This window comes from Varroa destructor, unplaced genomic scaffold (assembly GCF_002443255.2).
Source record: "Varroa destructor unplaced genomic scaffold, Vdes_3.0 BEIS01000002.1, whole genome shotgun sequence".
Lineage (NCBI taxonomy): Eukaryota > Metazoa > Arthropoda > Arachnida > Mesostigmata > Varroidae > Varroa > Varroa destructor.
The window spans coordinates 15431013-15445788 of NW_019211455.1; the positions used below are offsets into that span (position 1 = coordinate 15431013).

At 39.5% G+C, this 14776-nt stretch overlaps 1 protein-coding gene and 1 long non-coding RNA gene across 5 annotated transcripts in view; one reads left to right on the forward strand and one right to left on the reverse strand.

Moving 5' to 3' along the window:
* The window catches only part of LOC111244246 (serine/threonine-protein kinase OSR1-like), a 47051-nt gene extending 32487 nt beyond the window's left edge, over nucleotides 1-14564 (forward strand). For all 4 annotated transcript variants that reach the window (XM_022791109.2, XM_022791110.2, XM_022791111.2 and 1 more), the window contains 10 exons: nucleotides 5008-5120; nucleotides 5241-5372; nucleotides 5613-5787; nucleotides 6049-6198; nucleotides 6329-6462; nucleotides 6750-6973; nucleotides 10272-10593; nucleotides 10821-11006; nucleotides 11300-11434; nucleotides 11756-14564. In XM_022791109.2, coding sequence (XP_022646844.1) covers nucleotides 5008-5120; nucleotides 5241-5372; nucleotides 5613-5787; nucleotides 6049-6198; nucleotides 6329-6462; nucleotides 6750-6973; nucleotides 10272-10593; nucleotides 10821-11006; nucleotides 11300-11434; nucleotides 11756-11833 — 1649 coding nt within the window. In that variant the 3' untranslated portion in view covers nucleotides 11834-14564. The remainder of the gene's footprint in view (nucleotides 1-5007; nucleotides 5121-5240; nucleotides 5373-5612; nucleotides 5788-6048; nucleotides 6199-6328; nucleotides 6463-6749; nucleotides 6974-10271; nucleotides 10594-10820; nucleotides 11007-11299; nucleotides 11435-11755) is intronic.
* Nucleotides 6328-7888, reverse strand: LOC147757428 (uncharacterized). The gene is made up of 2 exons (XR_015322233.1): nucleotides 7326-7888; nucleotides 6328-6570 (listed from the first exon to the last, which is right to left on the reverse strand). It is a non-coding gene; the product is annotated as an uncharacterized LOC147757428 (long non-coding RNA).
* Nucleotides 14565-14776: the final 212 nt, after the last annotated feature.

The window sequence follows — 14776 nt, forward strand, 5'->3', positions numbered from 1 at the left end:
CGGTTTCGGCTTTTGCGTAAACAAGTCACCTATTCGGTGTAGGCCTGCATTTAGTGGTCTAGCCGGGGTGGGTCTTGCTAGATTTGTTCAGGATTTCTCTAACACATCTATAAAACAGCATGGTAACCATTTGCTAAATAATACTCAACTTTGAACCAGTCAGGGCGGCATACTCATGGTTGTCATGGCAACGCATTTCCCATTCAGACCATTTCTCTGCGCAACCTGAATTGTGTCGACCTTTTATATCGAACAGATACCGCACACGCTTTCTTAGCCCTACCACACTGTTACTGTAAAGGAAACCGTCAAAAAATGAGGTTAATTTATTGACCGCACTACTCGTTAATATATAAATTAATTCATTACTATTTTACTGGCCTGTTGATATTTTACAATTGTTTGGCTGTATGTTTGCTCAGTAACTCTATGTTAAGCTCTTCGTATTGGTGTACGTATCAATGAATGAAACTCGAGCTTCATCTAAAAGAAGCGCGTATGAAAAAAAATTAGAACGCTTTCTTTTAAAAATAGTTGCTGTGACGCGATCGAAAAACACGCATTATATTTTTCACCATGGAAACATGGACAATGATGAGTAGGACTCAACGAGGACAGCCTTCTTCATATGTAATAATAGAGCTTTTCGCTATACTAGCAGCATTCATTATGTGACGCAATTGTAAATAGATTCACTTTTAGTGACTACTACTGAGTGGATAGAGCCACTCGTATAAATACCCTATTACTCAATGTAACTATTTGCTCTCACCATAGTATATCTACCGGGTGTAGAAATATTTCTCACAGCACGAGCAAATGTCCTAGGTGGACGTATTTACACTCAGATATACTTGCTATCGAAATCTGCAATGAGGATAACTTACAGAAGCAGTCTATTCTAGAAAGGAACGAGGAAGATTCGATTTTGTAATCGCGCTGATTCCCCACTTTATAATGTCATTTTGCTGTCCGGTGTCAAACAAATCTACCCAGCTTAGCAGGGTGGGTTGTTTGCTAGCGCACGACATTTGAATTTTTGGCATACTCTTCCAAAAATTAATTTTTTCTAGGCAAGAGATTCTTTGTGAGGCAAGTCTGCTCGTCAAATATGGTCAAAATATATCCTGTCATTACACATGTGTTTGTGTATTTATCCACTTTGTATAAGCGTGAGGAAAAATAAATAGGCCACAGAAGCGCCGGTTTGGTTGGCATAGGAGAATCGACGACGGACTATCGCCAGTCTTCAGTGGGAGCCTCCATAGGGCTTCTATGAGCTATGAACATTTTTTAGGTGACAGCAAAACTTCGTGCTATCGCCGGTATGTGTGTACGGTAACCTCGTAAGAATTTGTCTGTAGGCTGTTATTGCCAACAAAAGCATCTTCTGCGTGTGAGAAATTGCAGTGTAGCGTTGCTAGTATACTCTGCTGAGTTTGGCTTAGCCTTACTTGGCCCTGATCTCGCTAGAAAGCCTCCCCGACTGCGGCTTCGTATGTACATACCTGACGTAAAAGCTCATTGATCTCTATATAGACAGTCATACGTAAACACTACGCTGTTGCCTGTGTTGATATTTGATTTACGAAAAGAATAGGGTATATTCCTTGATGTAATTTTCAGAGACGGGCAACCTCAATACTAATGAAATAGGTGTAGATGCTGTAGACCTTGTAGAGAGAGCACAGTCTACTGACAATTGCCAAGTCAACTCAGCGGCTCAACAAATATTGATTAGGTAATGTTCGGATGCTGGGGAAGCAAGTTTTCAGTGAGAACTGATTTAATATGCAGCTCAGCTAGATATCGTAGAACAAAGCGAGTCAGGGAAGTTATTGCATACTTATCTTGGAACTTAATAAAAACATTGGTAATACATTTTTTTTTTGTATTTTAGATACTATGTCAGCAAATGGCATGACTTTCTCGAAATAAATTGTTTCACAAATGTTGCTTTGTGTAAGACAACCGGAAATTTTGCACATGTGCAGTGAATGCGGTAGAGACGCCCCTCTGATCTTCGTATATTATTTCAAAATAATTTACTAGATATAATGATAATCGCCCGTGTTAGTAAATAGTGATCTAGTTTACGAAATCCTAGTTGACTTCTCCATGCTGCTTTGATTCAGTGTTCCGGCACGTAACATAGGCAAATACCGTACGGCATGACGGAAATAACTTTCAACAGAGGTTTCGGTCTCTGCAGAAAGAAGAAATGTATTGAACCTTCTAATGCGGTGGTAACTGCGGTGTACTCATATTTGTTCTGAGGTGTAGGAAGGTATATTCTATATTAAGGTCGTAAAGCCTTATTTGGATTAAATTTGGATAAATAATTGTCGCTGCAGGGCATTGGGTGGGGGTTCCAGAGTTTTCATTTATACGAATCTTCCACTGGGTTAGCGTGTAGCTGTTAGAGAAATACTCGTGTGTGAGCATATCATCTCGAACAGATCTGAAAAGGTTTGTAACTGTTGTTATGATTACAGAAGTTGGCAGTAAGTTGAATGCAATGCTATTGATTACGCTGCAGTATCATTTGCATTTTGGTCAGCATAAATCATCATCATCATCATCAAACATTGTTCTCAAAAACGAAATCAACTTCAGCAAGAGCTTTTTAAAGTGTCTGCTCAAGACTTTTTTTTTTTTAATACAGTTAGCGGTCAAGTGCTATCATACGTTTTTGTGCCGTTCGTAATTTTACTTATGGTTTCGCTTTATAAACAAATAAAACAAACGTTTTATTTTGCACACGTACGTCTAATTAGCATTGTTCTAGGATATTACAGGTTATAACTTAATAGTAATGCTCACAGCTGTGTTCATTGCAACGTGCATTACTGCAACATTTTAAAACAATTAATTCACATAGTTGTGTGAATAATGAACGTTGGCAATGTTATGACTATGTTAATTGTGAATAGAGGTTAAAATAGACATATTCGTTCGTACGAAATGTGGTGAGGATTTGAAAAAAAAAGTCGTGCTTTCGTTGATACACGTCATGGGAGCTTTTTTTTCTGGGGCTTACATTTAGGCAATTTCCTAGGAGTGTAATATTATTGAAATGAAACGAAAATCGTTGTATAGCCTATACTAGCCCAAAAGCTGTAAGCTTTATGCTATACTATATTTACATTAACAATCAAAATAACTACTATGGCAAAAAATTTGTATAGGATAATGGTTTACATTATGCAGCTTTTATACACTGCATGCTGCATATGGACAAAATTCCAAAAAAAACAGAAACTCCAAATTAACGTGCTTTGTAGTAGACTGAGCGATCATCCCGTGATAGCTTAGTTAGTAATGTATTCACCTGCTAACCTTTGGGACAGGTTCAAACCCGGCCATAGGCAGACTTCAGAGCCAGCCGGTTCGCCAAACCGGATGTAAAAACGAAAAACACCGAGACGCAGACTATGAAAGTTTCTGCTCAAGTATTTCTATTACGTAATAGTATATGTTCTGTCATTGATATTCGTTCAAACGGTCTGATGCGACGTTGGTAGTGGCAAATAAAATATTCATTATAAATTAAAGCTATTTAAATTAAATTTAGGCCTAAGCTTCCGCGTCCACAAAAGGCAGGTGCGGTGTACGTTAGAATTTACATATTGTCTCTAGCAACTGATACAAAATAATAAATAGGTTTTGTTGACTTTGACATGGACGCTCCTCCATAGCTTAGTCAGCTCCATTTACAATACATAGTCTAAAAATATTTAAGGCTTTCTGTTGTATCTCTATGCTAATGTCAAGGGTTGTCGTTGCCATTCGCTTTTGCAGCTATTTCTTTCTATTCGGATTCATCAATATAACAGATGCATTCAGTGGAACAATTGCCTGAAGGCTTGTGTGTATGATCTGGATAAAAGTCTAATAAAATTCTGTTATGCATATTTTCATAGCAATAATAATGATTGTTAGCTAATTGTTTACTGATCGATCTAATTGTTAGCCTATCTACATTTCTGAGCCTACCGAAACCGACATTGCGAATCCCTATTTCAATGTTAGTGCAGTCTTTACTTGGTATTCACTACTGGTACGTCTACACACAATATCTTAATCAGCTTCAGATCTGTAATCAGATCGAGATGACGTGTGTTTTTGATGTTCTTGGCATAGTTCTACCTTATCTCGGTAGCCCGACTCTAACACAGGTATCAGCTGTGCTTACTTTCTCTCTTAAACATTCCCATTGTTTTCAGCTTTATCCGCCCAATAGCGTAACTACTTCATCGTTGTGTAATTATCGATCCTAGCGTCACTATGGCCTTGTCAAGGCTTTTTTTATACAGCTGTTTATCAAAACCCAGCCGCGTATCAGAATACTACAAACGAGTTGTGGAGAGCTATACAAACAGCTGCACAGAAATTTGCCCGTAGATATGATCAAAAGCGAATTTAGATGAAGATTTTAGTATGGCTGGTTGAACAACACAATCACAGCAATATCAAGTGTTTGTCGATATTACGCTGATACGTCATAAATTGTATTGTTGAGCCTTTTTCTTAGTACACATGTTCTTACAATACTAAAAAACAATGCTATAGTGTGTAAACTCACGTCAATGGACGTATCAGTTAAAAGTAGGTGACGAAGCTCCTTAAATATTATTAAACAAAAAGTTATGCAAATGCCTGGCCTCTTGTTGCCTACCGGGGATTCTAGCTACATGGTTAAAATATGTTGTGTACCAGTTTCTGAACAAGTTGTCTTAATTAGCCTTAGCAGATCTAAGAAAGTAGTCAGACCCTCGAAAAACCGACGAGCAGGATTTACTATTACATGCTATCATACAGGTTTTTCTCGCAAGCAGCCATAGCTCTACCTGACACTCAGTCGAAAAGCGACCAGCTCTACGAACACGTATAGGAACCGTCACGCGATTTGTCCATAGGACCTGCCTCGCCTTTAGGTTTGATTTCTTTGGCCCAAAAATACCTTTTTCTCACACAGTGTCTTCGTACATGGTTCCGTTTGCCTAGGTGTTGGCGCAACCGCGATTGTCCATGCTGCGTTATGCCTTCCGCGCAGGGAACGATGCGCCATCAAACGAATCAACCTCGAAAAATGGAATACTTCTATGGACGAGCTGCTCGTGAGTATTAGCATTTTTCTATGATAAGAATTAACCTTGAAATCGTGTAATCATGGTATATTCAAAGGAAAAATAGACCACTTGCATGACTCGTTTTTACCCTTTCTCTTATTTTTGTAGAAAGAGATTCAGGCCATGCGGGCTTGCAACCACGAAAATGTGGTATCGTACTACACTTCATTTGTGGTCAAAGACGAATTGTGGCTCGTCATACGGCTTCTAGCTGGCGGAAGCCTGCTTGACATAATTAAGGTAAATGATTCGATGATGATATGAAAACGTTGACATTTATTTACAATTTAATAGAACATTCTCTATTCATAGCATGGCTGACAAAGTCTGCAAAAAACAACAGATAGTCGAAACACATACATTACTTTACAACATTAGTTTCATCATTGAACCTGGACTGATCTGTTGTTGATAGTTACTGTCGTAAAAATGTTACAGGATATTGGCTCTCAAATTGACAATATCGCTTTATTTTTGCAGCATCGTATGAAGACTGAAGACTGCCGACAGGGTGTTTTCGATGAAGCGACAATTGCCACGGTGCTTCGGGAAGTGCTTAAGGGACTGGAATATTTCCATAACAACGGGCAAATCCACAGGGATATAAAGGCCGGAAACATCCTCCTTGGAGAAGATGGCACCGTACAAATTGCAGGTTCGTAGCAATACATTATCTACATTTAGCAGTTATCATTTGTCGCGTGATTATCGTTACACATCTGCTCAAAATCGTATACAGTAGCAGAAGCGAGACTACGAAATCGAAAATGTCTCATTTTACATTTAGTCGCTTGTGGCTGTTGCGCGCTATAGTATGGTAGACACTTACTTTGCTTTCGTTGTAATAATTAAGTTGAATTAATTGTAGTTGATGCTGACAAACGTGCCAATATATGCGCGGATGTGTCGTTCACAGATTTTGGCGTCAGTTCGTGGCTAGCAACAGGCGGAGATCTTTCTCGACAGAAATCCCGACACACGTTTGTGGGAACGCCCTGCTGGATGGCGCCGGAAGTGATGGAACAAATTACCGGATACGACTTCAAAGCCGACATTTGGAGTTTTGGTTAGTCAACAAGACACGAGCTTTCAGGGTCATTATTGAAATTTCGTAAGGCTACAGAATATAGACATCATCATCCAGTCATTTATATTTCGAGTGCTGAACCAAGAAGATGCTTTTTTTGCTGCTACAGGTATTACTGCGATGGAGCTTGTTACGGGAACTGCGCCGTACCATAAGTATCCTCCTATGAAAGTTCTCATGCTGACGTTACAGAACGACCCCCCAACACTTGAAACTGTTGGGGATGATAAGGACCAATACAAGGTACGCATTGACTTCGTTAAAGTGCCACCCAAGCCATATTTCCTGGTACAGTTTTTCCTTTTACTAGCTTTTTAGCATGCTTATCTTGATAGCAGTATTGTTCCTCTCCTATGAGAAAAAAGAAACGATAATATGATTTTATTGGCTCAGTTTTGTTACAAATTTGCATAATGCGTAGAATTTTCCTTTAGAGAATTTCACTAAAATAAAAATTTGTAGAGATATTTCTGGCTTTGTTTTTTAATTCAAGAAGTTCTTTTCAACTCTAATAGTTACTTCTTTTCAAGGCTTATGGCAAGACAATCAGGAAGATGGTCTCGGAGTGCCTGCAAAAAGACCCTACGAAACGGCCAACTGCCTCAGAGTTATTAAAACATCCCTTCTTCCGTAAAAGTAAAGATAAACGTTACCTTGTTCAAACGCTATTGTCGTGTGCACCCACGATAGAGCACAGAGCACAGCGACTTAAGCACAGTAAAAGAAACCCCGGAGCCTCAGGGAGACTGCACAGGTATTTGCATTTAAAAATCTTAATGTTGATGATGTTTTGGTCATTTTATTAATAATATTAGATCAATTATTTTATACCGTCTCAGTATAGTGAAATTGAAGGTTAGATTCCGCGGTTTGTGCCATATTTATTATACGGCTTATTGTTTATACAAAGTCATGTAGGGTCTTTCAGGTAAGCTCACATTGCACCCATTTTTTTCTGAATAGCACAATGTTCTTATGCATGGAGGCCTTTCTTCACAAGCATGATTTTTCGTGAGCGACTTCTCCACACTTTATTTTATACACTAGATAAGTTATATACTTAATTAGGTAGTTATTTTCCCGCCTATCTTGTGCGTTCTACATACCTGAGCAGCTGTTGCTCTTTTCAGTCTCTTTCACTAAGTTTCTAAGCCACGACTTTTTCATGTTTAGAAACCTGCACAAGGGTTGTTCACGTGAATGTCGTATGTCATATGCTTCACGCTTTGTTTCTTTGAACTTAAATCCGGCAAAAATATGCCATTCGCTCTGAAAAAGTATCCCTTATCTAAGAAGACTGTCATGCAATAGATGTGCAACGGGTGTCCTGCCGTTCCGAAAAATACATGTGCCGTTACTTTATAAAAAAAAAAAAGAGAAAGTTCTCTATGCAAATGCATTAAACACAAACAAATGTCTTTGAGTATTCGTTCTGATAGTCGATACCGCTGACTACCCTGCTGCGGAAGAATCTTAATTCACTCATTTATATTATAAGAAACTTAGTTCACTCCTCAATAGGCATCAAATACTCAGTTCGCCAAGCACTAGTTTCTAGTCTCATAGAAAAGGTTGAATGAAATTCATAGTCAAGACACCATCAGCCGACTCATAGTCAACCCACTGGGAGTGCCTGTGTTTCTAAAAACACTTCGCAGGGAATGATCGCATCTTGTAACTGTCGTCTAGCCCCGTCACCTTTACTTATTTTGATCTACCCTTATTTTCCTGTAGTAGAGCTATCTTTAGGTTCTGCTCTTTGTCTATGATCAACTCACTATCTAGACGCTCAGCCAGCGTTTGTAATACAGACCCACAGATGTTAACATCTGTGGGTCTGTATTACCAGTTATATGTGGTCGTTTTTTCACTGCAGTCACACACTACCCAGTAACCTTAACGTCACTTGCTCAGGCGGAATGTAGTGCTTGTCTGTTCTGAGAAGTTAAAGCTAGGTAAGTCGCTTCGACCACGAGCGCAAGCACGTGTATTACCGTTCAGTAAGATAAGTCCCGATGAGATGTTAGTCGTTTCCGTCCTAACTGGTTCTCAAAAAAGCGAACTAGCCCACCAGATAATCGAATTGACTATCCGTAAACCTAAAATCCTGCTAATCAAAAACAATTGTAGAAATACGCAGGTGTTTATTTACGGCTGTCACAAGCTACTGGGATACAGCTTAGCTGTCTGCTAGTTTACCTATGAGGTCATAAGCATCGACAGAACTGCGCTCCTTGGCCGTTCACGATCGCGATTAATAACTTTAAAGAAACGTGTGGCCTCTTAAGGCCCTGGCATTGGTTCGCGCGCCATCCGTATGAAATGAAGAGCAATCTACTGAGAAAGAAAAAGCAATATTGGGTCAAGCGTAAAATCGTTTCTTATTGTACAGAATTAGAAGAAGAACAATTAAACGTTTTCATATGCGTTGCGGCATTTATTGCTACCAGTATGAGTATAGGGTTCTTTGACGAGTACTGCATTCCGTTCAAAATGAGAGCTCAGATGAACAGCGGCTCTGCACCTAAAGCCACTCTATCTTATCAGCGTAGCAGAATCTGTCGTCATCAGTGGACGAGCTTGGCTGTCGCACATAGTTGATGGCTTTTAGTTGCAGTCTATTCTCTTCGGGTTTCTTGCAACAGCTTCAGCTGCTACTACTTTTCGCTGAAGATATCCTTTTGAGAACTCCGCTGGGTCTGCTGGTGACCTGCCGTTGCCTTATTCAGTTGCCCTGGGTCTATAAGTGCGGACCCCGGCCAGTATGTCGATGGGTCCCTTACGTCTGCAGTGTAACGCATATTAGGAAAAGCAACGATTTTTAATGTGGCCACTACCGGCAGTTTTAGCAAGGGCTCGTGGTTTTCGCCAGAATTTACGAGCCTAGCCTTATAATGTACTTCCGGATGGTGCAGTAATTGTCATTTTTAGTTTTATAATAAATCTTCTAGCTTTTCCGTTACTTCAGAGTTTGCAGCAGTATGCGTACGGACATGCTATGTATTATGAGTGCGTTATATAGTATAAAGGACTGCTCTAAAAGGTATACGATTAACTGGTCGTGCATTTAAGCTGATTAGTAGTGTCATTCGAAGGGTTTTGGGCCTCAACAGATGTATGTACAATGGCTCTTTTTCAAGGCCACCGCCGACGAGTTCACTCTGAGACCTCTCTTTGCGCGAATCAACGTTAGTTCTCACCTCGTTCAAATTTGTCAAAATTTTTTTAGCGGCAAGACGAACGGCGACACGTGTATTCAGAGCGGCGAAATAGGTGCCTTTGGTAGTGCATGACGCAGTTCCATGTGTAGAAGGTTATGTAAGCCATGTTAACTTGGAGGTGCATTTCCGTTTCTAGCATCTAGAATGTTTGCAAGAATAGTGTAAATGTATTCAATAACCTGTTTCTCAACATGTGATTTTCACCATTGATTTTTCTAGAGTCACTTTCAGGTAATTTCAGTTACTTCAAGATCGATTACATAAAAGAAAATTAACGTTAATTTTTTTAGTGTTTTCTAGTGTGTAATAGACATATGACATAGGTCCACATTGAGCCATGTTGTCGACTAACATCAAATACCATGCATGACAGGAGTTTATCATTACGGTTTTGTTTCTAAACTCTACCTGATGCTACGTTGATGATTTTTTATATAATTTAATTTCTAGCCATATGACTAGCCAGCTAATATTTAGAGCAGAATATTAAGAAAAATATTCTTTATTCTATGTGGTACTCTGCTATGTTAAACGTTTGTTTTTTTGTGATTTTTTTCTTCTACATTGTTATTTGAAAATATGAACAATAAGCAAAAATATTAGTCTTAAAAATCTTAAAAATATTAGTATCGAAATAGGCACAAAAAATTCCATCGTTTCTATACGAAGCTTATAATATTGCGAATCACTGTCATCTCTGAGTTGTTTTTATTTTTCTTGTCTATGAACTGCTTATCCATAGCATTTGTCATGAATCAAATGGCTATGCCAAATTCAACTGGAACTGGCGCTAATTGACATCATTATCGGTTTTCACGATCGCTTTTTCAGAACAGAGACGGGAGACTGGGTTTGGTCGGATGGGGAGGAGGGCAGCAGTGGGGAGGAATTGGAGAGCGGCGCGGGCAGTGGACGAGCTGGGGCATCTACCGGCAGTGTCGGAGGTGTCTCCGCCGAAGAGCTGGCTGCCCGACAAGAGGCCATTTCTCGGGCCAACCAAAGTACATCGTCGTCTGATTCGGGCACGACAGGCCCACCTTCACTCGGTATAGAGATGACAGCTGGACTCACGCAATCACAGCAATTCAATAGCCAATTGCCCACAAATCAACAACCCGTGTCATCGACGACTCTTGGACCTACTAACGGATCCGTAAGTAAAGCGTCAATTTGCGACAATATGTGAAGTTTGTCGGACTTTATCCCTTGGGAATAAATTGATATATTGTCAAATGAGTGCTGAAATATACTGCTCCATTTGACAATCATAACTTAAGGTATTTATCAAAAATTTTTCCTTTGCGAGTTGAGTCTAATATCGAAATAATTTCAAACTAGTGACTATTTTTTGCATGTTGTCGGTATCAACTTATATGGCAGAATCCCGCTGGCCCTGGACCTGCGACGTTACTGGGCGCAAATTCAAACCTCCCCTCAGCCGCCTTGGCCCAAGAAGGCATAGCTTCCTCTTCGATAGCCCATCTTCCCGTCGTCGAGCTCGCGCTCAGAATACGAAACGGCAAGAAAGAACTCAACGATATTAAGTTCGAATTCACGAGGGATAAGGTATGTGCGTATATATATGCATGCGCCAAGTTAATTTAATAGCCATAGTTACGCGTAAGCGAAGCAGGAAATGTTTGAAAATTAGAAATGTTCATTCTTCTATGTATTTGCTTGCAACACTAGCCGGATTAGCCGGACGAATTTGCTCATTTGTTATTCTTACGGTGATGTAATAAGATAAATAAATGTATAAGACTGCCGCTTCTTTTATATCGTTGAACATAATTTGTGACTAAATTATATTTTATATATATATATAATGTGCTTTCTGTTATTTTTCTTCTATCTTGTAGGATACCTCGGAAGGTATTGCAGCCGAATTAGTCGGTGCGGGACTCGTGGACGGAAGGGATAAGGTCATTGTGGCCGCCAATCTCCAGAAGCTCATAGACGGAACCGCTAACGTCAGGTCGCTTATTTTCCCGCTGGTAAGTGATGAAAGAGCTAATGCATAACGAGATAGGTAAGCACTCAATTCTCTAAGGACAAAAACGAGTATATATTGTATGATTCCCAAGGATCCTGCTAAGTACCACTTCGAACGAGGGCCACTACATATACATACTACTTAACATATTACTGCTGTCGTCAAAAAAAAACAGATGAAAGCGTCTTTAGTTTTGAAAACGGTTCAGCTTAGATGCTTTTAACGTGAGAAACGTGACTAACTGATTAACTAGCCAATTATTAATTAAACTATATATCGCTCCGACAAGAAGACTCACTTTTTCGTGCCGTTCATATTGCAGACAACGGGTTCGGAGTCAATGCCTGTCCCCGACCAGCGAACTTTAATGGGCTTCGCGCAGCTGTCAATCGTGGATTGAAACGACTTCCGCCTCTGACCTCTTTTGGACTAGCTTGCTAGCTGGTCGGGCAAGACGGGGTCGGGGTGTCGAGAAGGGACGGGGTTCAGCGAGTGAAGTTCTTCGCATAGAAGAAAAACAATCGTATTTCTGATGATGATCTGCCCCTAGCCTTCGAAGCATTGGCAAATCAATCCATAATGATGATAACGAACCCATTAGCGGTTCGTTGGCAGCGTCAGAAACAGTAGAATTTACTTGGACCTTGCTTGTGACTCTACCTTGACTAGACTCACAAATTTTGCGGTTTCACACATACTGCAAAAGCCAACTTTACTGCTACGACGGAGGCAGGTACATTCCATTACAAAAACAAATACAGGAAGAGGCAATCATCCTCGGGCACTGTTGCCCGCCAGCCTGGTCTATTGCCGCTCTACTGTGCTCCAGTAAGCCGTTCGACCGGGAGACAAAGCAAAGCCCCACAGCGTTCGCCAGTTGTTCGATGAACCTTTATCACCTTGAGTCCGCCATGTACAGTCATCCGAGCAGCGCGGAGAAGAGAAAGTAGATGCAGCACAATGGAAAAGCAAGCTCTGTTCAAAAACACACACAAAATCGATCTTCGGTGTCATCTTACAGAATGCGATCACAGTACAGGTGAATGCATTCGGTTGAAAATTTATCGCAGCAGCGGAATCAACAGCAGCAGCAACAACGATTAGAGCTTCTCTATAAATGCGCCTGCTGTTCCCATGATCGAATCGCACTCGCCTGACGGAAAAGTACCGGCTAAGTGTTTCGCTGTCGTGTATGCTATGTATGCTTTTCGTGAAAAGAAAACAAGCAAGTGTTTTTTAAACTACGATAGGAAAACTGACAATATTACCAGCAACTGGGGTGCGTAGGCGTTTTATAGGGGAAAACGCGTGAATAGGCATACACTATTGTAAGTGTCTAGGACGGCGCTTGCTGTGTGTAGTGGTAAGAGAGAGCCGAATTGGTCACTTTGCTCCGGTTCCCTCCCTGGAACGGAACTGTCTTGCCATGCCTTTAGATTTTATCTGTTAGTATATATATAACGAAACAAGGACACACCTAACTCATGCACAAACGGTTTTTCTCAAAAGTAATCGAAAATCGATAATAAATTTAACTAATATTAACCTACTACAAATGGACTGATATATAATTATTAATGTTGATGATGATGATACCAGTCTGAGCGAAAATGTTCAAAATAAGAAAAACAAGGGAGAAAAGAAAAGGACCTGAGAAGCTATTTGCATAAATACCCAATCAGACAGGGGCAGATGAAAAACATATGCATTCAGGAGACTTCTAAAGAAGCAAGTGATGAAGAAGACTCAAATCGCTAAAATGTTAGATTTAAATGAAGGCAATCGAAAAAAAATGAAGAATATACGTGCGAAATTAAGGCTCCAATCTGTCCCAATTTTTTTTTGACCGGAATAGGGCAAGCTAAATATCGTATTATAAAGGACAATAGTTGACCAGCTTGACTCAATAATTCAAGAAAAAGATGACGAAATATCTCACATTTTAGTTCGAATGGCGTAAAGGTAAACAAATTTACCCAACGAAGGCTTCCTTGTCAGGGAAATTTCTGGTGTCTAAGCCCGGCGTAAACATGTGTATGATGAAATGCCGTGTCAAATGTGATTTCTGGTTATTATGGCTTGGTAACTACTTCTGACATCTCAAGTTTTACGCAGGTACATACTGATATAAACATTAGTGGACAACTGTTTTTCCCGATGATTCCTATTTTATGCTTCGATATCTTTTCGCGCGTTTCTTTTTATCCTTAAGCAAACAAACGACGGCAAGCAAATTGAAGAATGCTTCTGGATAGTTAATGCTAAAAACGCATATGAAATCTCGTCCTTTTTTAAAAAAAATTAAAAATGATCATATGCACTCACAAGGTAGTATTGAGTGTGATGTCTCGGTAATTTAGGGAGGGAATAAAAGAAAGATACAAACGACATTTCTCAAAAAATATCTAATTAACAGAGAATAATAACACTAGTTATAACAATGATACTAACAATAAATCCTAATGTAGTGGTGGTGATTCATTAAGTCTTTCTTCTGAAAGAAAGAGCCCGACAAAAACAAATACCGGCGTTAAATTATAGAACATAAGTAGCCGGAAAAATAGAACCCAAACAAACACCACAGTAGCCAACACCCGTTGGTGTTGAGTTGAATAGGAAGATGCTGAATTAAATAGTGTACGTGAGTGTCTATCGAGATTATATTTTTCTTTTTATTACAATAGCAATCAAAATATCGATGAGTTTTCAATCATCTTTATTTCGAAATATTCACGCTGAACTTGAGTATTTCTGCACAGCGAAACAAAAGCTCTTAGTTTTTAGTTCACACAGCTGAGATCAACAGGTCGGGTCTTAGTTGCTGGCGATCTGCAAGAAATCGGAATTAGCTATTAATTTTCGTAGCGACAAAGATATCATTGTTATATAATATTTTTTCATGTGTCGTTCGCATTTTGGGGCAGTCTGTTTTAAATGTGTTATCGTCTACGTTAAAAGCTCCTTCGAATATTGTTGCCAATACTGGTTATTAGCATTATTCAACACAAAGACAAATCGATTGTGAATGACCGATAGCCTGCAAATATACGAAGTTCAATGCACCCTTGGCTTTGTTAATTTCATCTTATTTATTGCTAATCGTAAATAATAAATAGTTCTTACTAAACATATATGCAGATGGCGTATTTGGATGTATGCCAAATACAGGTTTCGCTTTAATGAAGTCACAAGAAGAGTTGTGGTGAGCAGATTGTTCGAGCACACATGGTAAGATAATGGCTTCAACTGTTTGACTGTTATCCTATCAACCCTAACAATAATTGTACAGTTCTTATTATATACGAAACGATTATTGCTCTCTATATATTACGAAAACGCATTA